Consider the following 25,321-nt stretch of genomic DNA (forward strand, 5'->3'; position numbering starts at 1 on the left):
TTAATCATGTATTACAACAAAAAAAACTGGCTCAGAATGTCAAAATCAAATTTTAAAATTTTAAAATTAGTACACAACAGTCATTTAAAATATCTCACTTTCTCATTTGTTTTGTTCTTTTGTGGGTCCACTCTATGGATAGGACAGAAAGACAAGCTCTTACATATCTAAAGGAGGCAGAATAAAGCAAGGCCTCAGCCACCCTGCACAGGCTTCCAGATCACTTCCCTAAGACCCTTTTGGGGCTGAGCAAGGAGGGGACCGCCACTCACACGGGGCTACCCCATAGTGATCATCCGGGCTGAATGAGCAAGGGAACACAGAGAAGACAGGAGGACAGAGGAAACAGGCACCAAACGTTAGCAATTTCTGTTTTCTAAAACTGGTTCACAGCTAGTACTGGTTAGTCCTTCGAGCGTCAAAAGAAAAGGGGGCTACTATTTTGTTAAGAGAAATATTATTATTTTTAAAGGTAGTTATTAAGACAAGCTATTGTTTTTAATTTTTACTTTTCTTTTGAAAGTAAATGAATTAAACAACCTTATATTTCAGATTTTTTTTTTTTTGCCTTGTTTTGCTTTGTTTTTTTTTTTTTTTTGGTACCAGGGATCAAACTTGGGTCCTTGTGCTTGCAAGGCAGACAGCAGAACCACTAAGCTAAATCTCTGGCCTTAACTTTATATTTTAGATTAAGAGTTTATTTGGATTTTGGATTAGTATTTATAAAAGAACAGAAAACTGTGTGTGCTTGTACTGAATGTTGCTAAATGTACTTTTTATAACAGAGATATACTTATAGGTATGTATAGAATCTGGTGTCAGAAACAATAGCTTATAAGTTCAATTATAATCATTTTTTAAGTAGACCCTCACTTTGCAACTCTGAAGATTTAAGTTTTATGTTTAAGTAATTATTTAGCTTGGTATGAACATGATCAGAGAAACTTGATGGCATCACCATCATCCATTTTCAAGGTTCTACATTTAATCTAACTAAACATTCATGCTGCACTAGCAAAATGAGGACTTGTGTATTAACAAATTCCTGCAATAAGACTTTACCTCCACTTGTCTCTTAATCATGGATTTTGACACCCAAGATCCACTGAGTACAGAATATTACAACAAAGATATAAAAAAATTCTTTCATAATTTCCAAAATTTATTCTTGTCACTGAATCCTTTTTCAGTCACAATTGTACCTACCATTCAATGTGAACAAGAAATCACTTAACCTTTGTGCCCATCTGAAACAATGCCCTGCCACACTGAAGCAACGTCACATACTCCACAGAGAAAAGCTACTCGCTGGGAGTGAGTTTATAAACAAACCTCACTCAAAAGAGAAATTAAGAATATTAACATGTTAAAGTAAATAAAATGGAGATCACACCTAAAAATCTGAGCAGACAAAGCTAGTGAGGCTTCATAAGTGACTTTAACTTTTAATATAAGGAAAACATACTGGAGGCTATTTCTTGTAAAGAATTATATTAAATAAAAATGAAACAAGGCCAACCAATCAGAAGCCATCATACTAACTTGTATAACTGGATTCCGCAGCAGGACATAGCAAATAAAGCAACTGTTAACTGTAACCAATCAGGCTGTTTTATTTTGTTTTGTTTTGCTTCCATGATCACTCGTTTTAAAATCTTCCCTTTATGCTTCCTCATCACAACTTCTGAATTACTTCTACTCTGGAGCTTCCCAATTCATGGACCAGTGTTTGCTCAATAAATCTTTAAAATTTTCATTATGCTGTTTACCTTAAACAAATATTTTGTGCATTTCCTTCAGTGAGTTACTTACATTATTAGCTCAAAACTTACACCTCCATTTTGTCAGCATTGTGAGAATTTTGGCCATTGAAAGGAGGAGAAGCTATTACTATCACTATAAGGCTCTAAACTGAATAGTGCTTTCTAAAATCTTCAAAATTACCCTACATTTCACTGGTTATTTAATTTACAGCTATGCAACCTCAAGTTAAATATTTTTATAAACACTGTACATAATTAAGTTACACAATGTGATAATTTGAAATGCATATACACTGTAAAATTATTACCACAATCTAACACACCATCATCTCACATAGGTACCCTTTTTTGTATGTGTGGTGAAAATGCTCAATATCTACTCTCTTAGCAAATTTCAATTACACTCTCCATAATGCTACACCTTGATCTCCAGAAATCATCTTATTACAGAAAATATGTACCCTCTGACCAATATCTCCCCTTCCCACACTCCCAGACCCTGGTAATCACCATTCTGTTTTTGAGTTTGCGTTTCTTAGTTTGTGCATATGAGATTATACAGTACTTGTCTTTCTGTGCCTAGCTTATTTTATTTATAATAATGTCCCCCAGACTCATTCATGTTGCTGTATATTGTAGAATCTCCTTCCGTTTTAAGGCTGAAGTCATATATATGGAGGTACATATAAAAATAGCTGACTGCATTATCTTGGCCATTGTAAATAATGTCACAATTAACATGGAAATGCAGATATCTCTTCAAGGCAAGGATTTAACTTCCTCTGGATATATTCCCAGAAAAGGTTGCTGAACCATATGGCACTTCTGTTTTTAACTTTTGAGGAACAAACCCCCATACTGTTTTCCACAATTTTACTTTCCAATTTTACTGCTTTCCACTGTACACTTGCACCAACAGGGTACAAGGGTAACCTCCACTTCCTACCCTCAGCAAAACTGCTCATCTGTCTTAGTTTGCTTTGGCTGCTGTAGCAGAATATCACAGACTGGATAATTTATAAAGAACGAAAAGTTATTTTTCACAGTTCTGCAGGCTAGGCAGTCCAAGACTGAGGAAGAGGCTACCATGTGGTAAGAGTCTTCCTGCTGCATTAGGACACAGCAAAAAGCATTAATCAGGCAAGCAGGAGAGAAAAGGGGGACAGACTGCCTCTTTCACAAGAACGCATCCTACCGCTCACCATTGCTGCACCAAATTCCCAACACCTGAGCTCTGGGGTGCCCACTCACTTGCAGTAACAGCCTGTACTGCTGGGTTTTCACTTCCCTGCAGACTGGTGATGTTGGCACCTCTTCCTATACCTATTGGCCCCACTTATGTGGCTCTCTGGGAAATGTCCATTAGAGTCCTCTGCCCATTAGTTGGGTTGTATGCATACCTTGTATACAGTATTTTGGACATTAACCCCTTTGTGTATACAAGATTAGAAATACTTTCTCCCATCCCACAGACTGCTTTTTCATTTTGTTCCGACTGTCACCTTTGCTTTGCAGCTTTTTAATTTGATGCTGTCCCACTTGTTTTTTGTTTTTTGTTTTTTGGTTTGGTTGCCTATTTTTTTGGTTCCTATTTTTTTTAAAAAAATCATTGCCCAGACCAATGTGAAAGAGCTTTTTTTCCTAAAAGCTTTAAGGTTTAAAGTTTTTATTAATGGCATTAATTATTTTGAGTTAATTTCTGTATATGGAGTAAGATAAAAACAGTGTGAGATAAAGATGCGTGACTTTTATTCTTTTATGTGTCACTATCCAAATAAAATACTTTTTAAATTGTGATTCTGGAAACTTCAAGTTTAAGTAAGTGAGAAAAGGAAGATTTACCAATTTTAAAAGATTTTAGGATCATTTTTAGATCGGTTATCACATGCATATAAAACCCTGAAACATAATTCAATAGTAATCATCTGTTTAATAATACTTAAAGCACCCATGGAATTATAAGAAATTACTTTTGTACCTAGTTTTAAACTGAATGACTCACTGCATCTCCCTTAATCCTTAAGTTGCATATTCATTGCTGTATTTTCCTGTAACTGCTGTCACTTAAATTGTCATGCAGAATAGGGCAAATCAGGGTCAGTTTATATAAGCGGCATCAATCTGAAGAACTTCATCAGTCTTTATTTCAAGGCATTATGCAAAGAAAACTGACATTAAGAGAGCTTTAACTGACAGCAAATGAAATCAATCAGCAAATCACTAAGCCATAATAAACTCACTCAATTTGTAGATAACCCTTCCTTTTCCAGGTCTTCACCTAGGCAGTCCATCAAACACTGTTTTTTGTCCAAGTAGCTGAAATGAATAGTAATTCTAGTTGTAGCACTTGAAAGTTCAAGTGCTCACAGGCTTCAGTCTCTCAATAACAGGCTTGAAAAGGTATTATCTAGCAAGGTTACACTTTAACTTAAAAATAGGCTTCAAAAATTAAAAAAAAAAGATAAAGGGTCAAGTTTAGGATTTAGTTTCTAGCTCTTAACATTAATGATAAAAAATTACATTTCTATCATTTAGCAGATTTTCTACTTAGGGACACCTAGAACTGAAGGTTATAACAAAAAAGTAAATCTGTACTTTAATATGTTTTGCAATTTTTGTTTTTTACTAAATGCAATAATGTCCATCTCAAATACTTCACATACAGGCAAATACTGTCACCCTCTACAGAGTTGGAATTTGAAGCCTACCCCCCACACAAATATGCAAAAATTAAATGGTATAAATAAAGGCAACAAAATGATTTAAAATAAGAAAATGGTAGTAATGTTTGAATTACTTCATATAATAACTAAAAATAGAAGTATATAGAGAGCATTTACCACCTAAGTTCTGGCAATGACTTACATACTGAACTGGAAGGAAACACTGATGTTGCTGAATATTTTATTCTTTTGAAGGCACATGTTGAACACATCATCAATCAAAAACCACCAAGAGTCAAAGCACTAAAACATTCCTCAGTGTACTTAGGTCACTATCCCTGACCCCCCAGGCCTTTGGCAGTTCAGTCCACCACAGCTGAAGTTACTACAGCATCTTGTAACACAGAAACACCTCACATGCACATTATCTCATCTGACCTCCCCACACAGTGCTGAGCCAAAAACAGGCAGGCTTCCCTGTCACCATTCGCTGATGAGGAAATGGCGGCTCAGTGCTGCTGCTGAGGGACTTGCCAAGGCAGTTAAATTACACAGCCAGGACTTCCATCCAGGCATTCTGACTCACCACATGTTTTCCTTGATACTACCTTGCTGCCTCTTTTCCTCAGAAAATGGAATTCTTTTATCTTTCCAAAATACTATACTATGTAGCAAATGTTGGCAGAGCTGTGGGGAGAAAGGAACCCTTCTCCATTGTTGGTGGGAGTGCAGACTGGTGCAACCACTATGGAAATCAATATGGAGATAACTCAGAGAGCTGGGACTAGAGGTTCCATTTGACACAGCCATCCCTCTACTGGGTATATTTCCAAAAGAATTAAAAGAATCATATCACAGAAATATATGTGCACCAATGTTTATAGCAGCACAATTTGTAATAGCTAAAACTTGGAAACAACCCATTTGCCCATCAGTTGGAAACTGGATAAAGAAGATGTGGTTTTTCTATAAAATGGAATATTACTCAGCCATAAAGAATGAGAAATTAGGGCCAGGGATTTAGCTCAGAGGTTCGGTGTCCTGCCTTGCAAGTGCAAGGACCCAAGTTCAATCCCTGGTACCAAAAAAAAAAAAAAAAAAAAGAGATAGAAATTAGATTCATTCATAGGAAAATGTATACATATTGAGGATATACTCCTAAGTGAAATAAATGAGTCATACATGTGTAAATACCAAATAGTTTCTCTGGTGTGAATAAACTATAATAGTACATAAGATCCTAATGATATAATTGACAATGTGAAATAGGAAGAAAGGGGCTAAAGGTGTAGGGAAAGTAGGAAGGGTAGGGGAAAGCTAATAAGGGAAAAGAAAAACTATGAGAAAATGAAAAAATGGAAATGAAGTGTTTGTAAAGGGGGAGGGGAGGAGGGATGAAGGGAGAGCAGGGACAAGGGGAAAAAATGAGAATCAAGACCTGTCATGTAAAGGTACAAGATCCCAATGATGAGAGTAACTGTACTGTATACCTAGAATGTATGAATAAACTCAATGAGGAAAAAAAAATACTATGCTATTAGAAAGTAATTCCCATTCTGAACAACATGGCATTTCTAGTGAACTCAGTGATGGACAGAAAATTGCACAGATTCATGGTTGCCAACTTCCCCGTAATATGATTTAGTTGCTTGTCTCTAAAAGAGCATAAGTCTCTACCTGAAATGGAAAACTAAGCAATCTTACACCTGACCAAGGAACATCTATATGCAAAATATTTAAAGGAAAACAACTGCAAAAATATATGTGTGCTATTTAAATTTGAAGTCCTTTCATATATGTCATATGATCCTCACAATCAGTCCAGGATCCAGCAGAGAGCACATTATCATCTCCATGTATCAGATGAAAACACTGACATGCCGGAAGAGCTAAGGGCTCACAGAAAACAGTGATTCTAGGACTGAACTCCAGTGGCACTTTCAGCACCACAAGGATAATTTATATCCATCCTTCACAAGAAAGGATAATGCTGTGTTCTACAAGAAAAAGTAAACATTTCCATGAAATATAAGAATTCCTTTATCTGTGTCCTTTAGGTCTAGAGGAGGAAAGATTTCATCCATTCTATAGTCAGTCCTACTACTTTCTAGCAAAGCTGTATCATCTCTTTAACCTTCTGTGAAACTAATTCTGCTATGATACTAATTTTCTTACTAATTATTCTTCCTTCTTCCATGAAGGAAGAAACAATTTTAAAAGAACAGAAGGACTTTATGAATCATTCTTAGTTTTTAAAGAATTCCTATCAGACTTTTACTTAGTGGCAGTTTAGGCCACTGGTATCACCAGATCTTTCCCACAGAGGATGTAATTTAGCATGTAAGCTGAGGTAAGAATTACAGAGTGTGAGATTTTTCAGAACTATACCAGAAATTTTACAAAGATGCAACTTCTTGCCCGCATATATCATTTTGTCCCTTTCAAAAGGCAAAGAGTCGTAATAAGGGAGGTAAAAAAAAAACGCACCTACTCTGAAATATAGTCTATAATACAAGATGTAAAATGTCCCATCTGGTAAATGTTTAAAAAAAAACAACTTTATAGAGCTAGTAGATTTAACAGATTCTTTGTAACTATCAGGTCCCAAGACCATGATTTAACAATGGACTTAAAGAAAAATATATTAGTTCAATAAATCTTTTAAAATCCAGAAGCTAGGGCCAGGGATTTAGCTCAGTGGTTCCACCGCCTGCCTTGCAAGCACAAGGACCTGAGTTCAATACCGGTATCAAAAAAAAAAAAAAAATACAGAAGCTAGGAATGTTAGGATGTATGATGTTAAAATCTGTATTTATTGACAAAAAAAATTTATGATGTTATTAGGTTTAGAACATGCTTATAAAGCAGCAGGACCCAATTATTGTTTAAAAATATATTAAAAAAACATACTAAATATAAATTATATGTATATGTTTGTATTTATGGCTAAAATATAACTAGAAAAAAATATATACATCAAATGTTAATATTGGCTATCTCTAGCACAATGTCAAATGATCTTCAATTTCCTCTATACTTCTCTAAAAAGTATGGTTTTTTAATTCTTCAAGTACAATTTTCAAAATTTTCAAAAGCTGATTTTTAACAGTAGTAATCTATCAAATTATATTAAGGCAAATGTTATTATACACCTGAGTATATTCAAATTGTATAGAATACTAATGAATCTGCATAATAAAAACTTTAATCAGTATATCATATTCTTATTAAAAACTTCTATTTGATAATATTTTCATTCAAAATGGCTCACTTTTATGTTTAAAAGGATGATCAGCTTTCAGAAAATTCACTATGTAGATGGGACAACATGAAGAAAAAATATCAAAATGGTACAATCCTTCAAATGAAATTGCCTAATCATCTCTTTAGTTTCTAAGTACACCCAAAATGTAGAAATCTCTTGCAGAGCAATTAGAAGGCTGTTTCATTAAGGAATGCAATATAGAATACATGTAAAACTGAACTAAGAATAATACTTGATATTTTTGTGCCCTGACATTTTAGACACTGGTATCATTTATTTCATCACTCTACACATGAAAAATTAGAATTCTTTTCAAGATACTCTTTATCTGTATAAATATAAAAATAGCTCAAAGAAATTTATATGCCTGAAAAACAAGCATAAAAGTAAAATATTGTATCCCAAAAGTTTTAAGTATAACACATACTAAAAACCATTCTAATTTAAGGAGTATGCAATGGCACTGTGATCAGCAGTGATTAAAGATCACAGTACTGTATTTTCAGGGAAGATTTTGTTGTTTAAAATCTTCACAAGTAAGTGGTTTCACAAGGAATACTCTCTAATGAAGTGTTTATAAACACACTGACAAGATATACTGCATTTCCGAAAGTATAGATATTATGCACTAAGCCTTAAACACTTTAACAAGATGGTTTGGAAGGCTTTGTTTTTAAATGATGTGGGTCTAGAAGTAAAAAATTAATGCCAAGTTTCTTAAGAGCACGCACAACTTGGACAAAAACAGCTTCCTGAGCCATCTTGCCAAATGCCTTTAATCAAGTATTCAGTCACGCATATAAACCGAAGGCTTCCTCCTTGCTAGGGATGATTCTGAGCTCTGAGAATACAGCAGTGATCAAGACCAAGTTCTGACCTAATAAAGCTTTTTTGCTTTAGGGGAGAGGTAACAGCTACTGAGTATTTACAATATATCTGTCACCATTCTGAGCACTTCCAATGGATCAGCACATTCAATCATCACACTAACTAATGATCTCACTATGAGTTAGGAACTTTGACTATTTTCATTTTAAAGATGAAAAGGCCAAAACACAGACAACTTAAGTAACTTGCCCAGTTAGCCCTCCTTTGGGTTTCTTATTTTCTCCAGTATTTCCACACAAATAAAACTGTATTCTATAGAAAGACCCAATTTTTATTCCTTTTCTCTCTCAGCCATCTTAAAAAAACATACAAACAAAAAACCAGTAAGCCATCATTTAGAGAATGCAGAACCACATGATTAAAAAGCTTTCTTTTCACTGGATATGGGACCTGCAGTGTCTTACTTCATCTTCACATACTTTGGTTCTTCCTTTGCAAGATAGAATAAAAGCAGATCACTGATCATTAAGTTATTGAAAGGATTAAATAAGGCGGTAATGTAAGGTGCTTAAGCACAGTAACTGACACAGACTAAGCATTCAGCAAACATTACCTACTGTCTTTAAGGACAATGTTTTTTATCATTCAATGAAGATGAAGATGAAGACATTTATTGGTTGTCTGCCAATATTTGCCAGCTATTATCAGCATTACAGACCATAATTATTGAAAAACACACTTGAGAGTATAGATAATGAAAAAAGAGGTATTATCTTTATAAATTAGAAGCAGAATATTTTTATTACCAAGTACTCTGCTTTCACACAGTCCCAGCCTTTTCAGTTCAAGCTGACTGGCCTAATCTGAGTGTTTTCATTTTTCTTGGTAGTGCAGTGAAAGCCCAATATACTATTACTTAGGAAATTAAAAAAACATTAGTATAATAGTTCTAAACTTGCCACAGGAGATTAGACAAGAGTTTTCACCGAAGAAAGGTCTCATCAGAAAATCACATGACATGAACAAGCCAAGAGAAAGCTAAAGTGAATAGTACTTGATAAAATAATTTAAAGCTTTTGAAGAAACTGGTGAGTTGAAAGCACAAAGTGGAAGAATAGGTGAGGTGGGGAGATCCTAAATAACCATTCCTCAGAGTAAGCACATACCTTCGCAGTAATGAAGACAAGCTACTGGTGCTCACTGTTTTCACGAGGGCACCCCACAGCAGATGCGACAGTATGGTTGCCACACACTGCCCTCTTCCTGCCGTGCACACTGTGCTCTCTACTTCCATACACGGATACATCTAGACCTACTAAAAGCCTGAGAAATCCTCAATACCACACTTTCCGTAACTAAGGAAAGGGGCACAAAAAGCTACCATCTCAGAGACCAGATGAACTGAACTTTCTTCAGTGGAAGAGCGTAAGTCATGCGCACTACGCAATTCAGGGCATAAGTAATGATATACGAGTCTTTGCCTTTTAGTAGCGCTCAGCGCCTCATCAGCATGTACAGCACGATTCTACACGACAGCTCGCAGGCTGACCAAATGGTTCAGACACAACCTCACCCTGCTCGGTGATCCTCCCTCAAAGTCTGAGCATGTGCACGCTCAACAGTCCACTTCATCAACACCAAGAGAGAGTACAAAGCTAACCTAATATTGGATTTCTAAATCTGTATGTCAAAAAGACTTATGCATTCTTTATCTCTTGTAGCACTACCCACAAAATCCAAGATATGGAATCAGCCTAGTTTCCATAAACAAATAACTGAATACAGAAAATGTGGTGGGGGTATAGTCTGGGGTACAGAATTTGCCTAGCACATGTGAGGCTGTGGCTTCAATCCTCAGCACAGCAAAAAATAAAAAATAAGGTTGAAAGGTGGTATATGTACACAATGAAGTGTTATTAAGATAAACAAAAATGATATCTTGTAATTTATAGCAACAGAGATAAACTAGGAGGACACTGGGTTAAGTGAAATAAGTCAGTCAATAAGAAAGCTGAACACCACAGGTTCTCATTCATATTCACACATGGAAATGAAAGGAGTTATCTCCTAGAGAACAGATTACCAAAGAGTGGGAAAGGGAGGGGGAAAGAAAAAGACTGGCTACAGATTTATACAGAAACACTATCAAGAAGGGCCAGGGGTTTGGCTCAGTGGTTCTGCCACCTGACTCATAAGTGCAAGGGCCTGAGTTCAATCCCCGGTACCAAAAAAAGCCAAAAAAACAAAAACTTAATTAGAAACACTATCAAGAGTAAATCCTATAGTACAGTATGGTGATTTATATTTAATAATTGTATATTTCAAAACATCTAGAAGAAAGGATTCTGAATGTTCCCAAAACAATAAGCCTGAAGTGACAGATATGCTAATTACCTTGATTTGATCATTACTCCGTGTATAAAATATCAGTGTACTCCATAATATGTACAATTATTTTGTATCAATCAAATTTTTTAAATACTTAATTTTTATATAAGTGGTCATGGTTAGCACAGGCATATTTTTATATGACAAAAGATGAAAAGTACACTTTCATATTATGAGGTTATCGAATAGAAACAAAATTTCTTTTTTTTTGAGATAGGGTCTTGCTACATAGTTCAGACTGGCCTCAAACTCATGGCAACCCTCCTGCCTCAGTCACCCAAGTGCTGGGATTACAAGTATCCACCACCATGCCTGGCTCAGAAACAAAATTTCTTAATGGTGATTTATCTACAATATATCATAAACTATGACTTACACTGTATATAAATGTAAAATTGATATAAGTGGAAGAAAAGTTTCACTACAGATTTTTGAAGTTTTACTCTTACCATCTAACACAATTGTCTAAATTCTTTAGTGTCATATTTACAAGTTCAGTTACTCTTAAACTTAAATTCAGGCTCCGGGGATCTTCCAGTTACCCACTGTTGCTCTGAGGAGATTACCTGTTGTGGCTGTTGCTATAAAATGAAGATAGTGCCATCTATTTGACAGGCCCATTAAGAGAATTAAATGAGATAATATATTCAAAGAGCTAAGTATGGTGCCTGGTATATGCTAAGTGTTCACTGAAATGGTGGCTATTGTTATTATTGCTTCTAGTTTTCTAATTATAATGCATATTGATAAATTGCAAAGTATTTTATGGTATGTCAATGGAAAACTTACCCATGCATGTAGATATGTGGTAACTGTGCCAATTGGTTTTATAGAACCTAAAAGAGATAGTAGTTTAAACTACAGGTCTCTTATGTTTTGACAGACATCACAACCACAGATGTCATATTTTGTCCCCAAAAAATGGCATTCCTGGGAATCAGATGCCTTATAAATCCCTAAAATCTAGTTTGGGGCAAGTTTTTATTCATGAGTTATAACAAATTCTAAGCACTGTGAGATTCTGACTCAAGATAGCAAAGTAAAGGATTATTTTACCATTGCTGAAAAAATCTGAAATCATACTGTGTTCCTGAGGGAGATTACAGTGAACTTGAAAACACTGAAAGTCAAGTTTAAAGCATACATTTTAATCTTATCCTAAATAATGGTATAGGACTGTAACCCATAAAAAAGTAAAAATATTTTATGGTTAATTATATAATGATATATTTTTTAGATAAATCAGTGGACACTCTAATGAAAAAATCAATGAATATTTTTCCTTTGTAGAGCATTAATTTGGGTACCAGTAACAAGTTAGAGTATGGGCATGAAAAAAAAACTGACATTAAATTTGTCCAAAATTTGAATTCCACAGGTTAATAAACTGAGGAATAAAAAAGATTATATTTCAAAATGTAAAACAAAGATTGAGTTTTAAGAGATGCTTCTCTTAAATATACTGGAAAATCTACAGTGCTATTGAATGAAGACAATCTCTTGAAATATCATGCTTCCTATAATTTACATGATATTGACAATTTTTTTCTAATGGAGATGTTGGGCATTAAAAGGACAATAAAGCACACACTGAATTCTGTGTCATCCAATTAAATTTTTTAACCTTAAGGAAAAAAAAATACCCACAAAAATACAATTGTGAAAGAACAGAAGGAAATCTACAACATCTGAAACGTTTCTGAAAATGTTTCTTTATTAAGTTTAAAGTGGCCTGAGGTTTTATGATTTGGTGTCTTGAATTTAATACACGAAGACCCAGTCTGCACATTTTATAATGCTCAATGAAACTAAATGTTAAAGGGTAAAGTACCCTTCAATATAAAGTACAGTAAGATTCTAGTTGTACTGAAATTAAATTACCACAAGAAATATATTAGATATATTTGGAAATTAACATTAAGATTTGTCAGGTATCTCTCTTGATAATTTTATCTAAAGTCATTTATTTTAAAAGATAAAGAGCAACAGACAGAGACTAACTTGAAGAGATAACAGCCTAGTGTCTTATTGTCCTCTGCAGATAGGAAAGTATGTTCTTTTACTGCTGCACTTTGCTATAAGACACATATTTTTCCTTTGTAAAAATGCTTTCATGGAATATTTTAATAAGATTAGTTCTAGGCCTTAAACAAAAACATTTTTTGTGTGAAATACATTTCACGTGATAGAAGAAAAATATATTTGCATTGCCTTTAAATTATTTACAATACTTTCAGCTTTCATTCTCTCCAGTTAGTGCAGTTTATTTTTCTATATGTCTCAGAAGCAAACAATGTTATTTAGACTCTAACCTGGCATGCTACAACCTCTGGCCCGCCCTTGAGCCCCTCCACTGCAAAGGTCTCCAGGTGCAGTTTGGGCAGCTGCAGGGCGAAGTCATTCCTACTTGCTGCGCTCCGTGACAGCGAGAGCTGATCTCTGACCTAAAGGGAAAAAAACAGCATCAATGGTAATTCCCCTTCAGACACATTAACTGGGATGAACTGGGTCCCCCTGAGCCCACTGAGTGGACTTGCATTGATCGCTGGACCTGAAATCCATGAATAAATTTAGGACTAATTGATTTTTCGTTGCAAATAAATCTCTAATTCAGAGTGCTGGGGGAGAATGTTAAGAAGAAAAAGCATCTTCCTGCTTAAAATGAAGAAGGGGAAGAAGAGTCACTGGAGCTCCTCTGATCAAGAGGTTTAGAATCTTTTTTCACAGTTCCACCCTGAAAAGAAAGAGGAAAGAAAGGGGGAAAACTGACCAAATCAAAAGCAAACAGCAGTCTCCTAATTATTACCACTTTCTAATTATTACCACACATTTAACTAATATTAACTAGCATACACTGAGTACAACAGTTATTAAGTACCAGTCTTTGAGAGAAATTTGACTAATACATAACCTGGAGTAAGACCAAATACACTCAACACAAAAGGATTTTTAAAAGTACACAAGTAAGAGGTTTGTTTACCCTTTTATTCTTCTAAATTCACAGAACTGTATTAAGCTCAAGTCTTAATTATTAAATACATGTAAACCAACTTAGTCACACAACTCCTAAATAAGATAACTGAGATAAAATCAGTAATATTTGTACTATATTTTAGTATTCTGAAAGGTAACAATGTAAGCACATCACAGAGGGAGAGAAATACAGTATCAATTCTTAGCCAGTATGAAATCAGAGGCTGTTGATATCACACTGCCACCTTCTGGACAATGAGAAAATAACCTCTATAAATACAAATACAAGGGAATGCTCAGAAATTGGGTATTAATTTCCAAACCTAGTCAGAGCCTTAAGAATTCTAGTGTAGTCTAAATTTATGTAAACTCTAATTTTTAATTTTACAATATAATTGTAGATATTTTCACATATAGGGATATTTTCTAGCTTTTCTTATGCCTGAATGGATTTTTTAAATTTAGTTTTTGCTACCATATTTGACAAATACAGAACTGCTTACAACCACAAGACATTTTTTTTAAATTATGAAGCAATGATCAAGAATGGGGAAAACCACAAAAATAATATTAACTGCCCAAATAAATGTATTTATATTTCCGAAGTTTTATCTGAACAGCTTCAAATGTAATATACCGATACATTTTTTAAGCTCTCCATTTTTCTATTATACTTGGGAAGCTTATAAAACTGAAGTATATTTTATTATATGGATGAATTACATAAGAAATATAAACAACTCACAAAATGATCACACTGCATTGGGTTTCCTTAAATCGGCAAACGTCTGACATTCTGATTCTTCATGCTAATCTATGGGCATAAGAATCTTTGTATTTCCTATGATGATCTCAAAATATGTCATTTTAAGGGGGTGAAGGGAGGGCAGAGGTAAGGGGAAAAAAATGAGAATCAAGACTTGCCATGTAAAGGTACATGATCCCAACAATGAATGTAACTGTACTGTATCCCTAAATGTACCAATAAACTCAATTAAAAAAAATTGTCATTTTATCAATGCCAAAACATACTATGATGGAGTTTTTACAATAGTGTGAGTACTTTACACACACTAGAGTTCCAGTTCAAGATGTTATTTATCTGGAACACTTTCCAGAGTCTTCAGTCAGGATGAGAATGCTGCCAAACTTACTTTAACAAAATAAATCATATTTTACAAATATATGTGCCATATGTTTTTATATGTATGGATAATTTCTCTCATTTTTTGTCACCAAAGTGCACTCAGATAAAAGAAAACATTAATGTGGATTAAGGTACTATGAATTTATCAACATCAAACCACTAGTGTTTTGCCTTCTACCCTTCTGAACCATAGTCAATAGATCTAAATATTTTACTGCACCCTGGCCAATTCATTGTTTGATGTTTAAAAACTCACCCAGAATCAAAGAAAATTTATTAAATTTGAGCCCCCAAATGAGATACTATTAGCTTTGAAAGTCAAGTTTAACTGCGATATTGATGATTCTCTTTTTTCTGTGACAAAACTCACTAGGGAAATCCTGGATGTCAAAGTACAAAAGCAGATTGTTAATACGGGCAAAGATGGGGAGAGAAACCATAAGTAGTGTGGGTGTAATGCACTGCACAGTTTGCACGCGGGGGTCACTCAACCCGTTTAGTACCAAGCACCAGACTTTACCCATGAAACCTGACATACAGGAAGCCATGTTTTACATTCTCTAGGTAAACTTTACGAGCAATAGTAAGGTGAGGCATCTGTTACTATAAATTATGATTTATTCTCATTTTAATATTTTTAGCAATTAATTTGCCAAATTATCTACATTAGAAAAAAAACTTCAAAAGCATTTGTTTTGTGTTACACCTGATGATGTATACTGTAATTGTGTTATCTGAATAATATGCATGCGCTTGAGGGGTTTTGTTGCTTGTTTTGAGATAAGGTTTCCCTGTGTCCCCAGGCTAGCCTTGAATACCCAGCCTCCAGCAATCTTACTGCCTCAGCCTCTCAAATAACTGGGACCACAGGTATCATACTCAGTTTAATATACATATTTTAATACTCTCATTTATTATAAATTATCTGTTGAATGTTGGCATCGCCATCAGGAGACAGTAACTCAAGATAAATAAGTATAATGTCAAACATTTCTACTAAAATTTGGAGGGTTTTTTTCCACTTTTTAATTAAACACTGAAAGACAGCATCTAAAATGTTCTTCAGATATTTCTAGAGAAAGTTTTTAGAAAAGTCTTGATAAATATCCCATGGTTTCTCTTATATGAGAAATCTGTAACTTAAACACTTAAAATAACTTTAAATATCAAAGAGAAAAACGTAAGAGAGATAGCAGGAAATAAGGAGGTAGGCTTATGGAGATAGGAAGGCAAAAAAAGTGGGGGGGATGAGAGGACTGTGGGAGAGATCAAGATGTGATATGAATGTGCACCAATTCCCCAAGATGAATGTAATTACCATGTGTCAAACACACACCAACACTGGAAAAATAAAATTAAAAGAAAAATCTTGAAAAGGGATTGTCTAATACTTTTTATTTTAATGAATAAAGGAGTAAAAGCATTATATTAAGAGAATATAATAACTGATACTAGGAGAAGCAAAAAATGTAACGGTGCTGCCAAGAAGCAGGCAGGAAAGATACGGAAGAGGGAAGTGCAAAGGTGAATGAGAGGCTGTTCAGAAAGAATACAGAAGGCGATGTGAATTTCAGGGTGTGAAATTACTCATCCTATAATTAGGAGTGTATGTCTTTTTCACTTTTATTTATGTATAAATATCAGTGATAAAAACATATATACAATGTTTTCTATTTTAAAATGCCTAGTAATCCATTCCTAACATAAACTTATTTATTCATACAACTTCACAATATAAATCTCAAGTATCAATTTTATAGTTTATAGCATTCTATAATACTGTACAATTTTTAATATTTTAAAAAGCACAAAAAATAGATATATTACTTCTATTCTTAAATTTTGATTTTAAAAAAAGCAGTTTATGTTTTTTACTTTCTTATTACTTTTAAAAGCAGATCTTTCTAACATAGTTATAAGACATGGATGAATAATAAAAGTTCCAATCAAAATAGTCACAAAAATATTTATTTCAAAATAAATACATATTTTAAATATTTTATTGTGACAATTTGGCTTTATTAAAATGATTGATAATATCTATGCTTACGGATCTATTCCCACTCCATTCCTCTGGTTAGCCTTCATTTACAAATCACCCATCTGTTTTCTAATTTTCTGTATTTGTACTTTAAAATGAAAAAGTTATTTCTGCTACATATATCAACTATGAATTCAATTAGCCATCTCTAGGAAAACTGATCAACTGTTAAAATGTGAACCTCTATCTTTTTATCAATGTTCCAATTTGTGGGGGGTGAGACAGAGTCTCACTGTATAGTTGAGGCTGACCTGGAACTCACTATGTAGCCCAGGCTGGTCTCGAACTCACAGCGATCCTCCTGCCTCAGCCTCCCGAGTGCTGGGATTACAGGTGTGCAGCACCATGCCTGGCCATCAATGTTCCAATTTTTAAAAACCAAGCAAGAGATACCAAGCCAGAAGAAGTTATAGTGTAGACAAAAACTCAAAAAGATTTCAGAACACATGTAAAAAGACATATACACTGCCTGAATTTTGAATGTCTGGAAAAAATAACATATATCAGGACTCTATACTATACTTTTTTTTTTTTAAGATGGCCTCACCAAATAGCCCTAGAATTAAATAGGCTAGAATTAAATTTGCAAACCTTCTGCCTCAGCCTCCTACCTGCTGGAATTACAGGTGTGTACCACCACACCCAGCTACACAACTCTTAATCTGCCTAAAATTTTATTTACTTCAATCTAATATAGCCTGCAATGCTTCAGAATGAACCATTTACCAGCGATTTTCCAATACAAATACAAATCTCAACAATATCTTTGCCTCCATTTTGTTGCCTTCTTCTGTCCTACTCTATCCTTTGTATCATCTTCCATTTCCATCAATCCTTATTGCTTTCCTGTCTCCCTTTTATTTTACTTCTCATCCTACGCACTAGAGCATACTGCACCCTACTTCTCCATCTATGCATTCCAAATGCAGCCCATCACTTGTTACTACACATGAAGTTGTACAGGCATGCACACAACCACATCCATTTGTTTACCTATGGCCTATGGCTGCTTTCCTGCTACAAAGGCAGTTGGGTAGTTGAAACAGACTGTATGGGCCACAAAGCTTAAATATTACTTACTGTCTCACCTTTAACACAAAAAAATAGCCCTAGAGATATGGAAGGAAACACAAAAAAATTTACCACTTATAAAGTCTTTATAATTATTATCTCCATTCGTTCCATCGACACAGGGTGCTATTTCAAGCAAACTTTCAGGCTTTCTTTTTTTTTCAAGTGTTTTATGAAATAAGTGTGCTGAATCTATTTTCAAGTCTCACATGGTCTATTACACAACTTAATTGGCTCTAACTTTCCAACACAAGTACTGACCACCCATTCTAATACCTAATCAACAGAAAACTTTGTTAAACAAGTAGAACAGACATACTGGATAGCCTTTTGTAAATACAAAAAGAAGGGAGCCAGACACAGTCAACTATTACTCTATAACAACACTAATGGCAAGAAAGACACGATGCATTCAGAGGCCCTTAGTAAGTATGAGATCAGGTAAGAATATTATCCCAAACTCATGATTCTACAATGCAGAAGAAATAGAGAATAAAAAAGATTATTTAGACAGTTCCAGGATTCTGATATAGGCCTAGTAATAGAAGGAAGGATCACATAGTGTCACTGCAATGGAATGATATTCAGGAGTTGAATACCTGCATCTAAATGGTATTTTCTTTCTTCTTTTATCCTTTCCTAATTACCTAATTAATGAAATGGGCTGATGGTGATACAATTACTATATCTATTTGTAATAATGCCATTAGTATTTCCAAAAGTACTCTCACACTTACTTTCACTTGATTCTGCTATATACCTTGTAAAATAGTTACTGCTGCTCCTAATATAAGGGTATTGAGCCCAGTGCTTTTAGCACCAAATAGTAATGTCTCTTACTGTCTAGTTGGACAGGTAACAGCTAAATAAATGACTTAATATTTTGGTACCTTTTCCATTTCCCTACCTATTTTCCCCCTTTTTGAGTCTTGGCTAGCAATTAAAGCAAAAATCTTCTAAGTTTCACAAAATCGTTTTGCAATAAGCAATGAAGAATACTAAGCATCCTTAATCTTTCTGGTAATTTCCTTGCACTTGTGGGCATGGGCAATCTCATTCACTCTTGCTCTCACACTCTCTTCTCTCTCTTACACACACACACACACACACACACGCACGCACGCACGCACGCACGCACACATGCACTGAGAGAAGTTATCTGTTTAACAATGGTCAAAATCCCATATGAAAGATACCCAAGGATGTATGTAATAGCTCCTGCAATGACCACACCCACTGGAAGGGTCTCTGGAGTCTCTCAGTAGAGGCAGACACTACACTATAGCAAGCATAGAAACATAATCTGAAAAGGAGGTAGGAAACTAGCCGTCTTTTGCCAGCACCTTATTTAATTTAAGCTACAAGCTCAAAGCAGAACACAGTCATCTCCAGTGACTACCAGATGCTGTCACCAGAAAAGAGTGCAAAAATGATAACCCCTTACATGTTATAGTTACCTTTCAATTATGTAACTTAAAAAACTGCTATCTTGACAGTCAAATTATCAAGTGGGCCAAATGCCAACTAAAGATCTGAAAAAATGGCCATTTGAATCAAATTATCAAGCTGGTAACTGAATCAAAAACACCTTACAGAGGCACTAACCTGCATGATAAATCTGTAGGCCTATAGGTTATGTACCACGGAGTACACCCCCCAGACTGCCATGACCTTAAACTATGTGAATAAACACAGCACTCACACCTGAAAACAAAGAAGTATATTTATAAATTGTTACAGTCCTCCTTAGAAATTTTCAAAAAATAGAGTCAGGTGCACATTGAAATTATTTCTATTCAAGCCAAAAGCTGTTAAACATATGTATATGACACTCTGCAGTGTGTTATATTTACTTGGTAAGTTTATAAATCCCTCTTGATCTGGAGCAACATTTCTAGCTTGGATAGGTCAGGGTGACACTGAACAGCAGGAATGCTGACACACAAGAAACATAGAGTTGCCATTATCAAGCCACCTGTGTGTCCTGCACAGCTAAACTTCAACAAAGAGTTTCAAGAAATTGAGAATGGAGAGTTTAAAGATTACAAGTAACATTTAGAGATGCCCTGATGAGTCACTAATGATTATATTTTAGAGGCAGAAGATCCTAACTCAACTCTTAAATACTGTCAGTTTCATAAATTCAAAAAAAGTATGTGGCCTCTTTACTCCTTGTAAATGAACTGAAAGATATAAGCACAATTATGTATTACTATGTATTCTGGGCAACTATTTTAAAGATTATAAAATCATATTTAAGGATTGGACTACACAGTGTCTTCATGTGTCATACCCGGTTTGAATCTGTATCATTCCCAATGTACCCTAACATAGAAATATATCTCTTTCTTAGGCATTAAACAGTCATTACATTTAACTCACTGTGGGTACACCTTTCTTTCTCAAAGATACTCTTATTGAATACAGGCTTTATCCTCTAGCCCTTGAGTAGGCACAAATGCTATTTTTAGCAATTAAATAAACAAAGCAAATGAAAATATCAGCAAGATTTCACCTGGAATCTGGAAATTATTTCAGTTATGTTTTAAAACTATCCACTGGCAAGGTTTGACTCATTAACAAACATGATTTAAGTATCCACAGTGATAAATACTAAAGATATAAAAACTAAGAAGAAATTTCTATCCCTCATGAATTTCAAACACCAGTGGCATAATTAATCTCTCAAAGTGCATTTTCTAGCCTTCCATTTATCTGAAATGTTTTCTTTCTTTTGTCAAATGCTGTTTCACCTTCTTTACCAGAGTATTATGTTAATCTCAAAACTTTACCTTTATCCCTGACTTTTCCCTAAGGTTCAGACTCACATATCCTACTGATTTTCCATGTTACCTTAAAGTCTATTTTCCAAACATTATTGTCTACCTTCTATAAGCTATCAAGGAAAAAAGGTTTGGAAAAAAAAGGCCCATTTATTATATTACTAGCATCAGTTAAGAGCATCACGGGAATCACCCTGTTCTCTTTCTCATCCCTATATGCCTTTTTACTGAATGTTTCATATTGTTTCCTTTGACAGCATGTACAATCACTATCCTGGTTCAAACCTTCACTATCCCTCATGTAACCTAATTCTATAACCCCTGCATGGAGTTCTCTACTCCCAGACTCGTGGCTCTTAAAAACCACCTTCATTTCTTATTGCATCTACTCTGCAGAATCTGCTCTCTGGAGCTCAAATTCAATAAGGAAATCTAACCATATTGCTCCCTAGCTTAAGTCCTAGTTTATTCCCCACTGCCTCTACAATAAGATTCAACTTTCTCAGCAGGGCAAAAAGTTCCATAAACTAGCTTCTACTTGCCTTACTGAGCCTCACCTCTTGCATTTGATGTTAAACTGAGAATATCTTTTTGTGCTTCTATGAACTGGCTCATGCTATTCATGGTTGACATGTCTTTCCCATCATTCTTCACACTTCAAGGATCCAGTCAGGTTATTAATTTTCTTCTTAGAAAATGCCAGTCTACCTCTGGGTTTTCGAAGTATGCCCCATAGATGACTAGCTCTTATCAATATGGATGTAGAAAAGTATATCTTACAGGTGCATATGAACCTTCACTGTAGGCTGAAATTGTCTATGTCATTCTGCTTTTTGGTACCAAGGATCAAACTCAGGACCTCGTGCTTGTGAGGCAGGCAATGGAACCACTAAGCCAAATCCCCAGCCCAGAAATTGTCTACGTCTGTGGAGGAAGATACTAACTATGTCATATATACACACAAGCACACTTACACTATATATGACTCCCCAGAGGCTGGTACAGCTCCTAGTAAATTACATACACCCAAAAAGGATTTGTAGCTGAGCATAGTGGTACATATTCCTAGCATTGTGTTTTGTGACAGAGTAAAGCTTTTAAATAAAATCATTGAAGTAACAAACCCAAAAGTATGTCAGTGAAAACTCCCATGACTTCCTAATGATTTCTCTAGTAAAATTTATTTATAGATATCAAGTTGTCTTGAGTTTTTTATGTTTCTGGACTGTATCTTCCCATTTTATCTTTTAGAAGAGTGTGTCAGCTTTTCATCAATATGACAAAATACCTGAGAAAATAAACTAAAAGGGAGAAAAGATCTATGTTGGCTCACAGTTTCTGAAGTTTGAGCCCCTGGTCACTTGGTCCCGTTGCTTTGAGCCTGTAGTGACTCAATACACCATGTTGGAGGAAATCTGCTCATGTCACAGTAGCTGGGATGTAAGAGAAGAGGAAGAAAGGAGCCAAGGCCTTCACATCTCCCTCAAGTTCAGCCCTCCAACAATCCATTGTACTTGTTCTAGGCCAGTGGTGGTGAACCGGTGGCACCTGTGCTACTGCGGGCTATTTATATCACTGAAAGATCTAAAAGTTTCGCCATCATTGCTCTGGGGCCTATCTCCCAGTGGTTCCAATACCTTCCAAAAGGACCAGGGACTGACAAACAAATCCTCAGCATACAGGCCTTTTGGGACATTCAATATCCAAACCATAACAATGATTTACTGAAGCAGCACTTAACACTTTCAATGAATATTCACTGGTACCCAAGATCACAGGACAATAAGATCATGCATGGGGAACAACTTGTCCATCTAAACTTGTACAGTCGAAGCAAATTCTAAAAGCCTCAAGAATCTAGCTAGTCTGCCAATTTAATAACACAAGTAATTACTATAAAATATTCTTCCATTCTTTATTATATTCCTATTTTACCCAAATACTCTTACTTTCACTTTCAGCTATACTAAACTGAGACATTTTTCTGTTATTTTTTAGCATCCAATCCATGCTTAATAATTTTATCACACCAAACTCTACATAATCCAGACAGTCTCCTATCCATATCATCCTATACTATTATAATTATTCTACTCCACCCCCCTTACAATAGATACACTTGAACACATTTTGAAAGGCTTTTAATTTTAAAAATAAATACTTCCTGTATTTTCAGTAATACTAGAAGTCTGCTGTTAAGTTATTAGAAAAATAAAGGTATATATTTTAAAGATTAAGGTTGGTAAAATGGCAGAATAAGAAACTGCAAAGCTAATCCCTCCACATAAGCACCAAAGTAGCAAAAGATACCAAAATCAACTGTTTTTCAGAATCTCAAAGCTAACTGAAAGTTTACAGTAAACAGATTAAAACTTAATCAAGGGGGAAAAATACCTGAATCTCGGTATTTAAGGAAATCTCTATCAAAACATTAGTTGACCACTAAGCTAAGAGAACACAGAATTCAGGAGCTACAGATGGCAAAAGATATAAACTTTATAAAAGAATTCAAAATGTCACTAAATGACACCTAAAATAAGCAACAACCACCCCGGAATTAGGGGGAGAATCTAATTTCCATAGTTGCTGCAGTACAATAGCCAAAATATTTGCCTCTTGGACTGGGGATTTCACTCAGTGGTTCCACTGCCTGCCTCAAAAGCACAAGAGCCCAAGTTTGATCCCCGGTACAAAAAAATAAAGAGAGAGAGAGACAAAAATTATATACCCAAAAATGAAAATATGATCTATACATAAGAAAAGCAAATTAATTGGATTGGAACTGCCTCTGAGCAATTTTAAGACACTGAACTTACCACAAATATCTTTAATCTTCTTAAATATGCTTAAGGAGTTAAAGGATACCATGAAGACAACAGTTTCGAAAATAAAAAATATACATAAAGAGATTTAAAATATTTTTTTAAAAATAGAAATTTTAGAGGTGATATATTTAAAGTTCCAAAGTGAGGGGAAAAAAGAGAAAACGCTGTCACCCAAGAGTTCCATATCTGACAAAATCATCCTTGAAAAATGAAAGAGAGTGACATCAGAAAGATGGTAGAATAGGAAACCCTGGGTTCTCCCTCGTCCTGCCCCATGTTAAAGCGGTGCAACAGCAATAAATGGATCAATTTCATTCATGAAATTTCCAGAAATTAGGGTAGAGACTCCTGCACCTTCAGCAACAGAAAACTAGCCATACTGAGGCCCTGTAGGAAAATTACCATAATTTCCAACCCCAGTACAGCACCATATAAACCGGAGGAAGCCCCGTGGTCCCAAATTCTCCCTAAGAAATGAAATGGTTGGAACACTCATTCAGTGACCTAACTTTTCCAAGAGCTACCAAAGTTGACTGGCTTTTTAGTATCACCTGAACTGGAACACTAACATGATCCATCAGATGATAGATTCCTGCAGACTACAGAACACAAAAGCAGTTGTTTGAATAGAACTTGAATATTCACATAGCTCCGGTTCAGCACAGAGAAAGCAGGGCAGCATGCCAACTTCTCTATTGAGAGGGCAAGTAAACTCCACATTAAATCTTTCAACTTTTCTGAACATTATCCAAGGAAATGTCTTTTGTATTGACCATCCTGGAGTACTACTGGGACTCATTATACTGTAGAACCCTGAGGCCTTTAAGAAGAAATACAACAGGACCAGGGATTTTAGCTCAGTGGCACCACATTTGCCCCACAAGTGCAAGGCCCTGCATTCCATCCCTGGTACCAAAAAAGAAGAAAGAAGAAGAAATATAGCAATGTGGGCCAACATAAAGATTTGAGAATCCTACAGGCACTTCAGCCAAGATAACTGCTAAAAGGCCTTCTACACAAGTCTATCCTTAATGACTGGGAGAGGTAGTATTTTCTCCTAGCATGTGGATAATGTCAAGAAAATGATGAAACAGAGACACATAATCAAAAAAAAATTAACAAATAAGATAAAATGCCAAAAACAGCCCTAATGAAATGGAGATATATTACCTAAAAGTTTAGAAATAATCTCATTAAAATGACAAATGAACTCAGGAAAACAATACATGAGCACAGTGAGGGTTCAATAATGAAACAGAAAATTTAAGAGAGAATCAAACAGAAACCTTGGTTCAGAAGAAAAACTAACCTAAAATTTAACAAAGGAGTCTCAACAGCCAACTAGAAAAAAGTAGAAGAAAGAATCTGAATTAAAAGATTGGTTATTTTAAATTAGCAGTTATAGGAAGAAAAAGATGAAAAAATGCAGATAACTTGAGGGACTGACAGGATCATTAAGTGGGCCAATGCATAAATTATGGGACTCAGAAGAGAAAGAAAAGGAACCAGAAAACTGATTCAAAAGAATGATAACTGATAACTTCACAAAACTGAAGAAGGAAACAGAAATTCAG

At 35.0% G+C, this 25,321-nt stretch overlaps 1 protein-coding gene across 11 annotated transcripts in view; it reads right to left on the reverse strand.

Annotated features, from left to right (window-relative positions):
- Ccdc171 (coiled-coil domain containing 171) overlaps positions 1–25,321 on the reverse strand; it is a 339,562-nt gene that overhangs the window by 105,776 nt on the left and 208,465 nt on the right. For 10 of the 11 annotated variants that reach the window (XR_781535.1, XR_781536.2, XR_781534.1 and 7 more), the window contains one exon: positions 13,220–13,351. Coding sequence is in view for 8 of the 11 variants with exons in the window: in XM_010630948.3 (XP_010629250.1) it covers positions 13,220–13,351 (132 nt within the window). In the remaining 3 variants the exon portion in view is untranslated. Of the gene's footprint in view, positions 1–11,696; positions 11,744–13,219; positions 13,352–25,321 lie in introns of all 11 variants that reach the window. The other variant, XM_010630949.1, reaches the window with a different exon arrangement.

Source organism: Fukomys damarensis, unplaced genomic scaffold, assembly GCF_012274545.1.
Source record: "Fukomys damarensis isolate Sample0158 unplaced genomic scaffold, DMR_v1.0_HiC HiC_scaffold_31, whole genome shotgun sequence".
NCBI classification, from domain to species: domain Eukaryota; kingdom Metazoa; phylum Chordata; class Mammalia; order Rodentia; family Bathyergidae; genus Fukomys; species Fukomys damarensis.